Here is a 17058-nt window from a genome sequence, read left to right as displayed (position 1 = left end):
GAGCTGAATGGAGGGGCCAGCATTTACCAGCTGGTGGGGCATCCTCCCAGCCCAGTGCTCAGGCCTTGGACTCCATCTTCGCCTTTGAAGGAAGTCCTTGGGTCCCAAATGTTTGTGATTACTTGAATATCCAATTAAGAAAGTATTTATAGTAGCTCCATCAAGCAACATTATTTTTCCTCTTGATTTTTGCAGCTGCTGCTGCCATCCTTTGTGGAAAAACTTGTCTAACTCCTTTGGAGGTGGCTGTGTTTCTACGGTGGGTTGTTTGTTTTCTTGGGTTTGGGGTTGGTTTTTTGGTTTGGGGTTTTTTTTGTTTTGGTGGGGGTGGGGTGGGTGGATGAAAATTTCTGTGAATTTATTGTGATATGTAGATCTGAGTTTGCAAGAGGTTCTGTGGGTGATGCTACTGGCAGAGTCTGTGCCACCAAAAAAAAAAAAGGAGAAACTAGATACAATATTAAAATTAAAATTTAAATAAAGATCAGTATGTAAAATGTGACTTTCACAGCTGGATTAACTCCATAACAACTGATATTTTAGTACTGTTTCTGTGGAACAGCTTTGGTTTCACTTCTGTTCCTACACAGGTTTCCTGAAGGTTAATGAGAGCATGATCTCCTCAGGATGGGGTTGGGAGACTTGCAGCTCACTCTGGTACACTTTTCCCAGCCAGGCTCTCGCCCTGCGCCTGGTTCCAGCTTGCATCCTGTGCCAGGGCAGCTCTCGGGCTGGGCCTTGTCCTAGCTGCCACCTCCTGCCGCTGTGTGGCTGCCCAGGCCTGGGGCTGAGGGGCACTGCCCATGCAGCAGCTCCTCCAGCCCTCCCTGGGGAAGCTCATGTGGTGGGTGGAGGACAGCTCTGGACACCCAGCGCCTCCTGTGCTGAGGGGACCCCGCATGACCACCTCCAGTGCAATTCTCTCATCAGCCAACAGTGCTGATGTTTTTAGCAGAATAAAGGAATATGTTGAGTTCAAAGCCTGGCAGCTGTTTCCTGAGCATCTCAGCTGTTCTGGGGGCTGCAGGTGATGGGAGACAACTGAGCTTTGAACTAGGGCGTGGGATACAGCCTGCCAGTGGAATGCTCTTTTCCTCTCCTGCTGATACACATAGAAAGTCTAAAATCATATGATCAGTGTTCAGAGACTTTTGGGGCAAGCTTCCCCAGCCCAGGCATCACCCAGTCCTCCAGCTGGCGTGTGGTCTGAAGCCCAAAGGGTGGGGAAGGTTCTGCCTGTTAGCACTGTGCCAGCAGGCCACCACAGTTCCTGCGAGCCAGCACACAGAAGGGGCATCCCCTCAGGACTGGCCTTCACCTCTGGGGGAACATAGACCAGTAGTTTTTTTCATGACTAGCCTATATTGTTTTTAATTTTTTAACCTACTCATGTGTTGTTTAAGTAGCTTGACTTGGTCAAGTGTTGCCCCAGTGTTTAAACTTCTAAACTGCTTTCTCCCATCATTGATGAACAATGGATTTGACCCACATCTCACCGAAGCATCTGGGACACCCAGTGCCGGGGCTGGGCTGTACAACACTGCTGGGTCCCAGGCAGGCAGGGAGAGCCCCTCAGTGCTCAGGACCTCAGGGAGGTGTGCCCGATGCTGGGCCTTGGTAGGCAGCAGTGTTGGAGTCTCAGGAAGGAGGGAAATGCCACCACAACATGTCTGTGGTGAGGGGAGGCCTCCATTCCCCCTCCTCTCCACCAGAACCATACAAGCCCTGCAGCATGCTGACAACCAAGACTGAAGCTGCCAAAGCAAAGGAACTCACTGCACTTTTATTTTTCCTTAGATAAATTTTTTATATAGAATATATTACAGTCAGAGTTCTCAGCTTTTAATCAAAAGATAACAAGTTATTGCAGTTTTTTACCCAGTGAAACTACCGATGGAAGGAGAACTTCCTAGAAAGCTGTCTTGTCTTTTAAAAAAAGAGGGAATAAAACCCCACCCAGACAGAAAATACATGTGTAGGTTGCGCTTTGAGCCCACCGGTGCCCAGCCGGGTGGGTGGGCATCCCTGTGGACAGAGCATGAGGTGAAGAAGCAGTGATGGGCACAACACTATGGCGAGGGAGGCAGGCCTGGGTGCTAGCGAGGTTGGTTTCCTAGGCGCGATGCTTCTGCTCCGGCTTAATTGCTTTTTAATCAGGAAAGGAAAATGCGTTAGGGAGAGAGGAGGGCGGCAGCGGTGGCTTTCGCCTGCGTGGGGAGGGCTGGGGCCCTCAGCCTCGCCTCAGCTCATGCAGCTTGTGGGCAACACGCTCCAGCTCAGCCTCGATGGCGGCCAGGCTCTCCAGCTCCTGGTCCTGCAACGAAAGCCCGGGACACATGTCAGCAGTCGCGGGTGGGCAGCCATCGCTCCCCAGAACTATAGAAAGCCTTGCCCAGGGCTAGTTGCCTGTGCTGGCATGCGACAGTCACATCTTGCCCCATCCCCCCAGCCCGCTTCTGCATTTTCCCCTCTGGACAGATATCTGTGCGCAACACTAATTAGTCCTGTCCTAATGTTAAATCACTGCAGCTGGTGATGGGGACAAGACATGCAGCCACCATCCTTCCCCAGCCCCACTGCTGGGCAGGCCAGCCCCCAACTGATCTTGTCTCTCCTTCCAGAGTGTGGGGCTGGAGGGAGATGGCAGCCAGGGCTGGAGCAGGGCTGCCAAATGGCAGCAGGTGGCTGTATGAAGGCAGTGGTGTCAAACTGGGGCAGGCACAGCTGCCTGCCACCTGTGGCAAGTGCAGCATGTGCCCTGCTCATGCAGAGGACTGCGGTGTCCCCTCTCCCCATGCTGTGCTGGGTGTCCACATGGGCCTCCAGTACCGGAAGAGTCTTTTCCATTTGGGAAAATAGTGAATGAGGAAGACATCAGTTCAAATGCTCAAGCTGCCATCGCTTGGCAGCCTTTCTGTAGTGGCTCTTATGTACCTATGCCATCACCTGAAGCTATTTTATTTAGCACAGGTACTCAAATCTGTAACTGCGTGGCTTTGCCTGAACTCTGGTCATACGCAACTGGCCCTGTCTTGCTGCCAGCCCCAGCCCTGTCTGTCCCTCACAGCTGCCATCACCTGGGGCTTGCTGCAGATCATGTGCTCGCCCAGTGCAGCAGCAGGCTCTGCGGGAGCAAACTTGGGGCTGTCAGTGCTAAAAATGCCTTTTCCTGTTGACAGAGCTGGTGACAGCTCCTCTCCTGTGTGGAGGGAGCAGAGCCTTGCCACTGCCTGCAGCAGCCACCAAGCGCAGGCTGATGCTGAGCCACTAGCCTGCACTGCATGTGGCTGGTGTGAAAAAAACAAAGAAAATATGTAAAAAAAATTAATTTTTCTCATCCCTGAGCTATTTTGCTGAACAGGGAAAACATTGCTCTGCCCCTCTGCAGAGCCCTTGGCTCAGCCCCTGGGAAGGCTCTGGCCAGCAGTATGCCAGCAGTTCGGGGTCCCTACAAGTGCCCAGGGGAGCCACACAGAGCCCAAGCAGCTGTTCCAGTGCATTTTGTTTGAAGCAGGTCAGGAAGCAGCCGGCTGAGGCATGTCTTGCTGGAGGAGAGCTCTGGCTGCAACTGGAGCCCCCAGAAAGTGAGAAAATAGCGCTGTGCTGAAATGCTCTACAGCAGCTACAGAGAGGAGAGGTGAGACCCAAGCCACTGCCTCGCACTGTGCCTGTGTGTCCTGGCTTGCTCCTGCCTGGCCCCGCAGGCTGAGCTGGAGCCTCTGTGCCTTCCCTTCCCTCACTGCCAGGTGCCTGGTCTGACCCCTCCTCACTGATGCCCAGAGGCCCTGATCCAGTTTAAAAAAACAAGCCAAAAAACTTTTGTTGCAACTATAAACATAGCGGTTTTTCAGCCTCAGCAACCTCCTTCCCAGTCCCTGTTTGGAGGCTGAGCCTACCACCTTGCAGGCAAGGTGCACACCAGAGCCCCTGGCAGGGGCCAGTCGGGAGCAGCTTCTTGGGGGAGAGACCTGGGAGGTGAGCAGTGATGAGGAGGCAGATGGGGCAGGTGCCCACCTCCTTGGCAGGCACCCCCTGCATCCCTGCTCAGGGCTGAGGCGTTTGGCTTTGCTTTCAACCAACACGACTGGAGATGCTGGGGGATGCTGATGGGCAACTTAGGGCAAGGTTTTGGTGCATAACTAAGGCAAGAGGGGTGTTTTGGAGGCAAGAGAGCTGCAGCAAACTGGCTTCACTCACCTGCTGTCCCAGTTTGTTCCCAGGTGCCTGATCGTGGCTTGTCCCAGAGCAAATATCTGCAGAGACCATGCCCAGCTTCCCTGTCCAGGTCCCTGCACTACCCCAAAATAAACATCCATGCCTGGACCTGGGCCTCAGCACAAAGGTGAAACCACCACTCCTGGCTCCCAGGGAGGTGCTGAGCTACTACACAGCATCATGCAAGGTACCAGGGAAGGAGGTCTCTGACTTTGCAAGCCTGACTCAGATGTATTTCCGTATCTGTCTACCATTTCCACACCAATGCCTCAGCTCTCTCACCACGGCTGCATTCCTGGTTTACCTCTGTAGGAAATCTGACACTACTCACTCCATCCCTGAGCCAGGGAAAGCATTCCCTTTGACTTGGAGGAGCTTTCGGACACAAGACCCACCCCCAGGCTCCAGATATAGCTCTGGTCACCACATCCAGCAAAGGCCAGCACAAAAGTCTTGTCACATTTTTAAGACCCTCTGGGGCAGGGCATGCTTTTGCACTAGTCACTAAAACAAGGATAAAAACTAAAGGCACAGCCAGGTGCAAATCTCAGTAATACCTAGGGCTGAATGACTAAAAGGTCACCAAGCATCTCCTTAATATCACAGAGAACTGATGCTGGCTGTGTAATGCTAAGGTACCATCCACATCTCCAAGCACAGTTTGGATTCCCAATAACCGGGTGGGATTTATTCTTAAGCCTATGTACACCAACCTCCGTTCTCCTGTTAGCACTGCCTTCTTCATCCTTCTTTTCTTCAGGCATGGGAGCAAGTGGGAAGCCTTCACTGCTGTCCTCCTTCGAGTGATGCTTCCATGACCTTCTCACATCTTCCTCTGGACTACTGAAGTCATACTTGTGAGACCTAAATGCCAGTTTCATGGACCTGTCTGGGTCTTCCCCACTATCATTTTCCTCCATGCGCTTCTTTGATGTCAGCTGCTTGGCCAGTTCATCCATTTTGTTCCACCTCTTGGAATCTTCCCACTCCCTGGAGGACTCCTCTTCCATCTCCTCGCTTTTGGCATCCCTGGGCTGGAAGGTGTCTTCCTCGCCCTGAATTCCCTCATCCTCCAGGCGATGCCTTCCTCCTCTCAGTGTCTGGGGCTGCTCTTCCTCCTCCTCCTCCTCAGAGCTCTGCCCATCTTTGCCAAATCCCAGAGCATCGTCGTTATCTGAAAGAGCATTAAACACAACAGTGAGCACAAGTGTTAACCTGCTTACACTCCACCTTTGAACCAAGCCTTCAGGGGCAATGCAAGGTATGTTTCCTGACTTAGGCCCATTTTCCCAGGATTCTGGAAATACCCACTCTCACTCCATCATGTCAGTATCAGGACTTAGAGGCAGCAGTCAAAAACTATGTAGGAAGTTCAAGAAAAAGAAATCAGTTGCCCCCAGGTGCTATGAAAACTGAGCAGCAGGCAGCGAGGCAGCTGCTGGGCCTGTGTTACCCACTGTGCATGGGCCCATGTGGTCGGGTGTTTGTGAGGGAGCCTGGGTGGCTGTCAGCTGGGGTATTTCTGTAAACCCAGTAAGTGCCTGCCTGAACTTTTAGGCTTTAAAGCCTCTTATCCATCTGTCTCGGTGCTCTCAGCTCACCCTGGGTAGGTATCAGTACAGTTGTCTGGGATACGTACTGTCATCTCCCTGCATCTCCTCAGCCTCCTCGTCCTCCTCAGCCAAATCAAGTGACCTCTCTGCTTCAGTAGGGTCCTCCTCTGCAGCATCATCTCCTCCGTCATCCTCCCGCTCCACACGCTCCCCTGTCACCTCCTTGCTCTTCTTCTGGCCCTGCCTAGATGGCTGCTCTCCCTCATTCTCGAGCTCCAGGCTGTCCCTGGGGCCTCTGGGCTGCTCCTCTTCATCCCCTTGCTGCCGCTGCTCATCCTCATTGAAGTCTTTGCTGATGTGGTTGTCCAAAGCTTCATCTCGTTGGGCATCCTCTGTGTTCCCAATCTCGTTACTCTCTGCTTCCTCATGATCCTCCTTCTCTCCAGGGTTGGCATCCCTTGGCCTGGGGTCCCTCTCCTCCAGGCTGTTTTTTCCCTCCTCTCTTGAATCTTTATTTTGCTGGGTTTTCTGTGCTGCCAGCTCAGCCAGGGACCCTGTGGGCTGCTCCTCTTCAGGGCTCTCCCCTGCCGCATCTGCAGAAAGAGGAGCAAGAAGCAACACCTCTCCTGAGAACTCATTTCACAACCAGTGAAGCCTGTATGTTTCTTAGGGAGCTTCAGCCCTACTCAGCAATCTGCTTAACCAGTCCATGGATACTCTTGCAAGTCACTTCAACATATGCTTGCACTCAAGCAAGCTGGTGCTCTCACTGGTGCCTGCTCGCCTGGAGAGACTCGCAAGGCTGAAGTTAAACATATGCCGAAGTGCTTTGCTGTGGCACAGTCCTCATCACCATCTCTTGAGATGCCAGCAACAAACTTGCCCCACATAAAACCAGATTGCATGTAAAATGAAATGATTTAGGAGTGTAATATGGCATTTTCACAGGTCTCCCTGCTCTGAATGCTGCGCTACCATGGCGTCCTTATTTCTCCCATCAGGGTGAAGAGGCAGCCAGCACTGTTTGCAGGCAAGCTGGAGGGAGGGGGGCCAGCTCTGCTTCTGCAGACCAGCTACACAGCAGGAGCTTACTGTGGGCTGGGTATTCACTCTTGCTCATGTCAAAGACTGGCCTCTTTTAACATAATTAGCCATAGAAATCACTTTGCAAAAGAAAAGATGGGGGACTAAGGAGCAGCGGAAAAAGCCAGTTGGGTATGGAAAGGCGAGTGCATCCACAAGCAGGGCTGAGGAGTGTGCTGGGGTGAGGGGATGTGAGAGATGGTCACACAGGACTGGTGACCACCAGTGACACCGCACTGGTGTCACAGGACTGCCTGTGGGCCTGGATGGCCCAACATGCCACGCTTCATCTTCATGCAGTCTCCACACCGCTGGAGAAACTCCACACGGTTTCAAAAAAACACAGGTTTTTTTTTTTGAACTACAGGTTCAGGTATGCCCTGGTGGGAGGGAGACCTGCTGCCACCTATCCTCTCTGTTGGCTTTTGGCTGCTGTGGCTGCAGCAGCAGCCCCCGGGGGTATTGCTCCTCATCACTTTGGGCAGCTTTGGGCTGCCATCACAGAATCGCTGTGCTGCCATGGCTCAGGCACACACCCCAGAGCCCACTCAAGACCCTCTGTGGGGGTGCTGCTGCTGGATAAGAAATTACCTCACCCCACATTGGCGTCGTCTCCTCCTGATGTGGAAAAGGGAAGGGGCCAAACCCTCCTTTCTGCTACACTGCCTGTCTCTAGTCAGGCCATGTAAACACAGCGACAAGGGCAAATCCCAGCTGAATGTGGTCTTTCCAAGATGTGGGTGTGTGCACTCTGTGTATCCCAAGTTCAATTTTGCCTTCAGAGACCCATAACCTACTATCTTGGATGCCTGGAAACAAGTAGGAGTAGGAGCAGACCCAGATTGCTCTTGCCTATACCACTGAGTCTTCCAGTATGGGATTTCTCTGGCTGTGACTCATTTTAAGCATTAGGAGCAAGTGATGGTGTTAGCAGCAGGGTGGAAAAGATCAGTATCAGTTTGGTAAATTGAGCATCACCAGTTACTATAGCTCGGAAATTACATGGTGTTTAAACCAGTAAATAAGAACAAAGCAAACACCGAGTTGCTTGTGTGTCAGCGCAGCATCAAAGAAGATGCTTAAATGGGAAGCAGATGGACATATCAAGGCTGTTAGAAAGAACATCCTTGTTTACAGCCTGACCTGGATTTCCTGGGGGGGAGCTGACACTGACCTCTCTGCTTGTTCTTGTCATTCTGACTTTCAAGGACTTCTGAAAGTTCATCTTCGAAGCCTCTGTTTTTCTTCTGCTGCCGAGTTCTTTCACTGGCACCTGTGTCAAGTAACAGAAAGTAGGGAAAGGCAACAGCCCCTCCTGTGTTTCATAAAGTAGAGGCAGGAAAATACTTCTGTGCCCTTTATAATTATATGTATATTTTCTACAATGGACAAATCTGCCAAAGGTTGTCTGCAAGAAGTGAGACTGGAGGATACATGAATCAACTGCAGTAACAAAGCCACCATCAAAAACATCATCTGCAGGGAAGAAAAATCTCTCTGAACAAACAGAGAATCAAGGTTGCTAGGAAAATTAATATTGATGGAGAGATGGGGAATAAGAGATGCTGAACTGCAGCACACTGAGGCCAACAAGAGACTTAAGCATTGGAGCACTGAAGGATAAAAATTGCCTCCTGCCAGATGCTGCCCATGTACTTCTGTTGAGGTGAGCACCGAGAGCCCCTGTGCCCTCCAGCCTGGTTGTGAGGGCCCCTTTCCCTAGGGCTCTGGGAGGAAGAAACAGCATTCATTCCCACTCCAAGGATAGTCCAGGGCTTCAAGGCCCCACACCTTAATCTCTGGGATTATGGAGCCATCTTGACAAAAGTAACACCCTGGGGAAAGATGTCCAAAGGTAGCACGAGCTGGAGGTCAGAGTGCAGCTGTCCTGGCAACCAGCGCTCCCCAGGCAGCCCCAACATAATGGGATCTGCAAGCCAAGCAAGTCCTGCCTAACACAGCTCATGCCCGGCTTCTACGCCTTAATGCCAAGGCAAGAGCCAACACTGCCAGCCCAGCCCTCTTTAGCCCTACACTGAGCAGAGCTGGATGGTGTGGGGTCTCCAGCCTGAGCAGGACCAGCTGCATCCAGCACAGAGGAGACCAAGATAAACACCTTTGCTTTTCCCTTGGGCTACATGACTCTCCCACCCCCAGTCATTGTGATCTGTAAGTTAGAGCTCATGTTACCCCAGGACAAAATGGTGTGATGGGCTCAAGCCAAGGAAAGAGTGGACCAAGATGCACCTCTGTGAAAAGAGTCCCTTCACGTGGACTCCATGCTGTATGGCACAGCCTGTCTGATAGCTGAGCACTCCCCACCACAATCCTGGTGTGCCTGGGCAGCAGCAGCATCCCAGTGCACTGAAGAGTCCCAGGTGTCTTCCTTCTGGATCATCAGAGCACCCATGAAGCCTGTCTGTGGTCACAGCCCAGCTGGCCCCTTCATGAGTGGCATGTGGGTAGTGACCAAACCATGGCTTTGGGAGTTGCACAAGGCTCTCTCCCAATCCTGACTTCCTGAATTTTTCCTCTCCCTTCTCCCTGTTGTCTCTGTGGCTTCGCTGTTCTGAAAGAGTCTGGTGGCACTGTTTTCCAGCCATCCCTGGCAGCCATGCCACACAGGAGCAGGGTACAGGGACACTGTGGTGAGAGAGGGCTGCCAGCTGAGTTACCTCAGGGAGAAGGAGGAGGGAAGGCCAGGAGCTGCTCTCCCTGCAGCCTGGGGAGAGCCCTGCTGCAGCCTCAACCAGACCACCCGGGCAGAGGGACCTGCACTGGCTTTGAAGTACTCTTACCCGGGACCTACACATCAGCTCTGGGGACCTAGGCACCTGAGAATAGTTCTTTTTCCCACTGCACACTGTTTTGCACAGCTCTGTGCTGCTGCTGCTCCCACACTGACCTGTGGTGAGCAGCCTACACCTCTCCAAAACACAGAAACTTGCATTTGAGCTAAGGAAACCAACAGAAAAATCCCCATTAGCTCAAGGACGTTTTCACTGGGGTCTTTTAGGTGGAAGTCCCACTTGATGCTCAGTGAGGCTTCCCTTCTGCCACACCTGGGTTTAGTGCTGGACTCCTGCTGCACAAACAGTGAAGGTTTTCTTGCCTTTCATTCCAGTTTGGGAGCTGGTGGTTATTTGTTGAATTAAATTACAATATTTCCTTTTAGGGTTCTCCCACCCCAAAATGCCTATACTCTGCATCACCACCAAGTTACATTGACATTCATTTAAATAATCAGATGTATATTGGAGTTATTATTATAATCAAAATTCCTGCCCCCACTCACCCAGTCTCTACTGAAAGTCCTGGAACTGTATTTCCTTGGGCACATTTATATGATGTCAAATTAATGTAAAATATAAAAAAACCCAAACAACAAAACTGTGCAAGGGGCTACAACAGATGAAATTCCTCTTCTCAAATAACTATAGTGACACTGTACCTTGAGCAGCAATTTCCTGAAGTTCCTTCAATAAATTTTGGTGACGAAGGATAGAAATGATTCGTTCATCTGCAATAGGGGAGACTTGGTACAGAAGGTGATCAAAGACAACCCCCCCCCACCCCCAGGAAAAAAATCAGAACCCCAAATGCCACTTTTCTCTTTGTTTACTCTTTTCTCTCCCTTGGCCAGATTTGCTGCCACATCTCTTAACCGTGTGGTTAAGATGACAGGAAGATCCCATGGAAACTAGGCAGCTTCATGTCACCCAGCTCTTCCCTGGCCACAGTGCCAGCATGGTGCATGGCCTGGGCCGATCAGAGGCTCCATCCCTGCATCTGGGGGCCCGGTGCAGCCCGGTGGGGTGACCATGAGAAAGGTGAGTGTGACGGGGTCCCCTTGTCAGCTGCTAGAGCATGTGTCAGGGCAGAACCTGCCCCTGCTTGCCAGATCTGCTCTTGCTGATACCCAGCATTAAACCTGAGTCTGTACCTCCTCTGAGTGTTTCTAGGCATTCCTCGCTGATCGGCAGGGGATTTGGCTTCGATAAAGTATCAGAGATGACCTCTACAATGCACTTCATCACCTAGAAAAAGACAAAAACATAAAATAAAGCACTGGGGTTTTTTTGTCTTTTTTTCCTAAATCTGTTTGTTACCAAGGCTAAAATGCAGCAGATGATGGCACAGATCTTCTTGCTTTTCTGGTCGAGCCAGAACTGGATGTTCAGTTCCTGTTTTACCTAACGCAGGAACAGAAGGTACCTCCTGCAACTGAGAAGTGAGCAAATGACACATGGCAATGCAAAGAGCTTCTTCAACATGACACACACTTCAGCTGAGGATCACGACTCCAGCCCATTCCAGAAGCTGGGCACATTAGGAGATTAAAAGGGATCTGGATATATACATAGAAAGCTCAAAATCATCCTCTTTTAAGTCAATATATTTCAACCTACATCTCATAAAAGGGCTCAGTGGGAGATTGTAGAGAGAAACAAGTGGTCATAGCTCTTCAGTAGGTGACCTTGAAATCCTGCAAGCTATTCGAGCCCCAAGCTAGACTGCAGCCAGGCGTGGAGGGCAAGGTGAGGCAGATTGTACTTTCAAACGCAGATGAGAAATACTGCTCTCAAGCCCTAGAGAAGGACAAGAGACTCTGGAGAAATGTTTGACCTTGTGCTTAAGTGTTCAAGCCATCTATTATAGACTGAAAGAGCAGTACACAGAGGCAGGTCATCTGAAAGCAAGGAAGTTCCCACAATTTCCTTGGAAGAATTTGCAACTGCCCGAGGAAGCTTCCCAGACAACTTGAACTCTGGGCTTGCCCTCTCCAGCAGCCCCTTTCTTCAGTGTAAAATGAGAAGCATTATTTATCCAGTTTGTCACCTGTACTGAGATTGCAGGCCTAGCTCTTCACCCATGCAACTGCAGCACCACTGATCCCACAGAGATCACTCAGTGCTGCATGTGTGGTAGAATGACAGTCACAGGCGCAAAGGCAAGGTGGCACCTCTGGCAGGGGTGAAGGCATCCTCACCACACTGAGACACACCACCAGGAGCCCTGCCGTGTGGTTGTGGTAGACCCAAATAGTCACAGAGGAGACAAAGTGGCATTCACGACGGTCTGGTGCCAGTTAGTAGTTCAGGAATCAGGCTGCTTAGTTCAAAAGGATGATTATTTATAAAGCAGCCTAGAAAGTATGCAGGGCTCACAAATGCCTGTGGAAAAAGAGAGGATAAATTGAAAAAAAGAATATGAGTAAGCCTCGGGGGCAAAAAAATTCACTCACTGAACCTCTTTTTCCTGATGATTTCTGCAGGCAGCCCTAAGAGCCCTGACCTCCCTCACAAGGTACCATTCTCAGGAGAGGAGAGCAATGCAGCTACAGTAGAAATTAAACACAAGTCAGCAATTCCCAGTCATCTACAATGTTGCTCATTGAAGCAATCGGATACATTCATTGACCAGCTGGAATGGGCAAATTTTCACCCTGTGTAAGGGAAGAATTCTGCCTTTGCAGATCACAGCCATAAAATGCTGAACTCTTAAAACTACTTACACAGTTTGAGGGGATTGCCTGCTGGATTAAAAATGTTACAGGAAAGATCTAACAGAACGAAAGCAGGCAAATTTCCCTGGTATCATTCTCCTATGCCACAAGCAATCCATTAATATTGATTTTAGATAACTTCGAGTCACTTCACTCTACCATTAAATAGAACAAACCCCAGATTCTGATACTTCCCTCCTACATTTTGCACCCTCTGGAGCCACTTAGAGCTGCAGTATTCAATGCAGCTTCAGAAGTAAAGACTTTCTCAGCATGAAAAATAAGAATCTGGTCCAATAAAATACTCTGTACAAGCTTTTTGAAGACTTCTAAGCTGATTTAAGGTCTTTTTCTGAACACAAAGAAACACATCAGTCACCACAGAAATACAGCCAACTCTGTGGAGGGACTTTGTAACATAATGAAGTGAAGGGTGCAGTCATTCCACAGCACTCTCCTTGACTTTTTGTAAGAGCAAGTCTTGCAGAGTGAGGCTTCACAAGGTCATGAAATAACAGCCTGCATCAGGAAATGGAGGAGATCCTTTCAAATGAATGTAATTAATCCAGTGCAGAAACTCAGAATGGAATTTTGCCATAGCTATCCTCTAACTGTGAGCATGTAACTAGATCCTTAAGAGCTGCTCATGCTGTCTCTACACAGAAATCTCCAAAGGATCATGTCCTTACAAGGATAGACTTCATGTTTGAGCTCAGTTATGCTCAGGCCCTTCTGAAATGTATGGTTGTAAGTGGGAAAAATTGTCCTTTGAACACAAGAGTGGGCAAACAGCAGAGATATTGTAAATGCTTTGATTGTGTTCAGCTCCCCACGGAAAGTCCTTGGCATAAGAAAAGTCTGATGAGCTGCCCAGGAAATGTCTGCAGGTGCTGATTACCCATTACACAGCCCTGAGCCACCCACAAATGCTGGTGGCTCAGAGCATGGTGTGTAGGAAGAGCTGTGGTGCTCACTGCTGTACCCACGTGATGATATCCCTGTCTTGATCTGTCCTGTGAAACCAGGAGTTCCTTCACTGAAATGCTGTGTCTCAGAGGATGGTGAAGGCAGAATAGCCCTAATTGCTCCTTCCAGTTGCAGCAAATTCAAAAGAAAGTTGTGGTCTGACTTTGCATTCAGCTAGAGCCTGTGTCAGTGTAGCACCCAGGGAGGGGGCAGGCTTGGGAAAGAATTCCTTCTTGGTGGAAGTATTTCCATGGAGTTGCACCAGCTTCCACAAAAGTGACATGTTTTACACATAGAACATATTGGGAATGGATCGCACAAGGAAAATTGTGGAATTAATGGATTGTCCTATCAGATGCTCAAAAAGCCTCCCACTCTGGCATGGCCAGTTGAAGGGGCAAGTGCCTGCCCCAAGTCCCTTTCTCAGTTAGCAGCACACAGCCTGAAGCAGGCACCCAGTGGCTCATAGGTCATGGCTCAGCCCCAGCAAGGGCTAAGCAGGCTAAAAGTCTTAACAAAGCAACAGCTCTCCAGGCCCAGGCACATCTGCCAGGAGACGGGGAGGCGTTTCTTACGGAACTTGCCCCGTAGGTAATGAGCAGAGACACTGTACAATGGAGCCTGTGGCTGGGAGTGACATGAATGTGCCCTCCCCTACTGCTGCCTGGGAAAAAACATTATGTAGCTAGAAGATTTCAGGAAACAAAAAGGTTCAAGAAGTAAGGGGGAAAGGGCTGTAGTTTCCTTTCTGGACATTAATTGCTGTAGAAGTCTTAATTTGGGCAGCTAAGAGATCAGTTAATCTGAAAGACTATGGGTATTACAATATCAGGAACGGGGGGTCTGTCACAGATCACCACATGCAAGCACACCTATCCAAGCATTTAGGTGCCAAAAGCCCATTGGGAGTGCACACACTTGCGTAGTGCAGCTATGAATGTCAGAGAGGTATGACACAGATGTATGCACGGAAGCCTATAAAAGAAGGCTGGAGAGGTCAGCTAAGGCCAGTACTACTCGTGGCCATCCAGACAGACTGAGCAGTAGCTGAAGACGGATTAGCAACCTGAGAGTAGCCAGTTGCCTATTTTTTCAGGAACATGCACACCTACACCACACACATACAAGCACAGATGTATACACCCCCCCAAACACACAGAGTTCCAGCAATGCCTGTTCCCAAATCCTATCTCCCCCCACTCTCCCCTGAGTCACCTCCTGTTGAGAGCTTTGAAAAACTGGAAGTAGGAGGACTAGGGAGGGCTATACCCAACCTCCATCCCCAGCTCCACCATTCTCTAGAGAAGCTTGTTTGATCCCTCTGGTACATTCTGAGGCACTTCCCTCCTTCCCAGGTACCCAGAAGTAGATGCACAAAGGGTAAATGCTGGTAGGAGGGAGTGTGGATGGATCCTGCTGTAGGATGTCATCCAAATCCCTGGTGCTTCCTACAGGGTATTTCAGCAGGAGCAGGTAAAAACCAACCAGCTAGGTGGAGGTTAAACATCACATCCTTCATCTTCACTCACCCCTTTCACTATAGGCCCATCCTTACCTTAGTGTCGCCTTTATTCATGTCATTTGTCACAGGAAGGGAGATGGCTATAAGGTGAGGGTAGGGAAAAAAAGAGAGCTTGTTATTCACCTCCTCTGGGAGACAAGCAGAGGAATCCTATCCTGCTAAAAATGGAAGTGGAGAAGAGAGGCATCTCACTCTGGTAGAAGTGCTCCCTGGGTGGACCAGCTGGGTGTGTGTATTGTGTCCCCCTCAGCTTTCCCCCAGGGAAAGGAAGAGGGAAGGGAAGGGAAGGGAAGGGAAGGGAAGGGAAGGGAAGGGAAGGGAAGGGAAGGGAAGGGAAGGGAAGGGAAGGGAAGGGAAGGGAAGGGAAGGGAAGGGAAGGGAAGGGAAGGGAAGGGAAGGGAAGGGAAGGGAAGGGAAGGGAAGGGAAGGGAAGGGAAGGGAAGGGAAGGGAAGGGAAGGGAAGGGAAGGGAAGGGAAGGGAAGGGAAGGGAAGGGAAGGGAAGGGAAGGGAAGGGAAGGGAAGGGAAGGGAAGGGAAGGGAAGGGAAGGGAAGGGAAGGGAAGGGAAGGGAAGGGAAGGGAAGGGAAGGGAAGGGAAGGGAAGGGAAGGGAAGGGAAGGGAAGGGAAGGGAAGGGAAGGGAAGGGAAGGGAAGGGAAGGGAAGGGAAGGGAAGGGAAGGTCCCCAGGCTGGCAGTGTCCGGTGGGGCAGGCAGGGCCCGGCGCGGCCCTCGGTCAGTGACCTTGCGGCGGCCGCTGTCCGCGGTGCTGAAGGGGTCGGTCTGTCTCTGCCCGCGGTGCTGAAGGGGCCGCGCCGGAACGGGTCTGGGCGGGGGCAGCGCCGAGCTCCGGACTGCGGGTCCCGGGAGCGGGGGGCACACGGACCCCACTTACCCGGCACGGCCAGGAGCAGGACGGTGAGCAGTCCTGGGCGGCTCATGGTGCTGGCAGGACGGAGGGAGGGAGAAAGGGGCTGAGTCTGTCCCCGGCGTGCGGGCTCCGGGCGAGGTGCTGGGGGGGAAACCAGCACCGTGCGAGTCTACGCCAGTGCCCTGGCTGGTGATCCCAGATGGGGCACTGCAGCAACCGGCTCATTTATATATCTCAGCCCCTCGGAAATGGCGTCAGGAGGAAGCCACCTCCTCCTGTCTCCCCCCTCCCCTCGTACACAGCCTTCCCATCAGGCTCCACCGCTCGGCGGGTGTTGGAGGAGTGGCCACACGCCAGGATCCCTCAGACCGCCAAGGCTGCCCGGGCAAAGGGTTCCAGCAGTAAGGTGTCAGCTGCAGCTGTTCCATCTTCTCACACTCAGCTGGTGAGGTGTGTTTCCAGGATATCACTTTTCCAGCGCCTCACCCAAGACTGGCAATCTACAAGCAAATATGTGCCCTCTCGGTTTTTACCAGTAGTTCAACAGTGAGGCGCCTCCCGTATCCCAGCCAGCACAGCCACCTGTAGATGGATTTGCCCACTAGGGGTGCCCTTGACTTTCACTGACCACAGAAGTTTAGAACAGATGTTGAAGTTTTAAGATGTCTGTGAAATGCCTCCACAGAGGATAGGAGTGCCTGTAGGACTGGTCAAGAGCCAGAGAACTGGTCACCGTGAAATGGGTTTACCAGTGCAGATGATAAGTCCCAGTTATTTCATGACAAATTCTTAAGGAGTAGGATATCATTTGGGGTAAACAGCAAAGGCTGGTGGGTCTGTTTCACAGCTATTGTGACTCTGCAAGCAAATTTTAATAAGTTGTTACCCTTTGTTCAGTGTTTCATAACAACCTATAACACCACCCTACACCTTCACTGATTACTAAGTTGAAGTAACCAAGATTTCCCTGGTCACTAGTTCCCATTGACAAGGGAGAGAGAGGAAGTAACAAATTGTACCATTCTCTTAGTCACAAACATTTCCATGCTTTTGACAAAATGACTGTCTATTCTTTGGATGGAGCATCTGTCAGGTCAGCCAGCTGGATTCACTTTTGAAAATTACTCCAATGCTTCTTTAGGAATAGCACCTTCCATGCTATCCCTCAAGCAATTTCAGAGGCCACAAAAGCCAGGGATTTATACTAGAAAACCAAATTCAGAAAAATTCATTGTCCTTCTTCCTCACCCTACCTTACTTTGCTCGCTGGGGAGTTCTGCACCCAAGGAGATAGAAGGAACATATTTGTTTTAAGATGATGAGAACTTTTCTATGAGACCAGGGAG

At 50.7% G+C, this 17058-nt stretch overlaps 1 protein-coding gene across 1 annotated transcript; it reads right to left on the bottom strand.

Moving 5' to 3' along the window:
* Positions 1 to 1762: 1762 nt before the first annotated feature.
* Positions 1763 to 15937, bottom strand: CHGA (chromogranin A). Its single transcript, XM_074868643.1, has 8 exons — positions 15737 to 15937; positions 14879 to 14925; positions 10795 to 10888; positions 10303 to 10371; positions 8026 to 8124; positions 5855 to 6361; positions 4929 to 5389; positions 1763 to 2314 (listed from the first exon to the last, which is right to left on the bottom strand). Exons 1-8 carry the CDS (start codon positions 15780 to 15782, stop codon positions 2231 to 2233), a joined length of 1407 nt encoding a protein of 468 aa, XP_074724744.1. The 5' UTR covers positions 15783 to 15937; the 3' UTR covers positions 1763 to 2230.
* Between the last annotated feature and the right edge of the window lie 1121 nt (positions 15938 to 17058).

The sequence above is a fragment of the Strix uralensis genome, chromosome 4 (assembly GCF_047716275.1).
Source record: "Strix uralensis isolate ZFMK-TIS-50842 chromosome 4, bStrUra1, whole genome shotgun sequence".
Classification (NCBI taxonomy): Eukaryota; Metazoa; Chordata; class Aves; order Strigiformes; family Strigidae; genus Strix; species Strix uralensis.
Note: the sequence above shows the minus strand (reverse complement) of the source record. Positions and strands in the feature narration are given on the sequence as shown.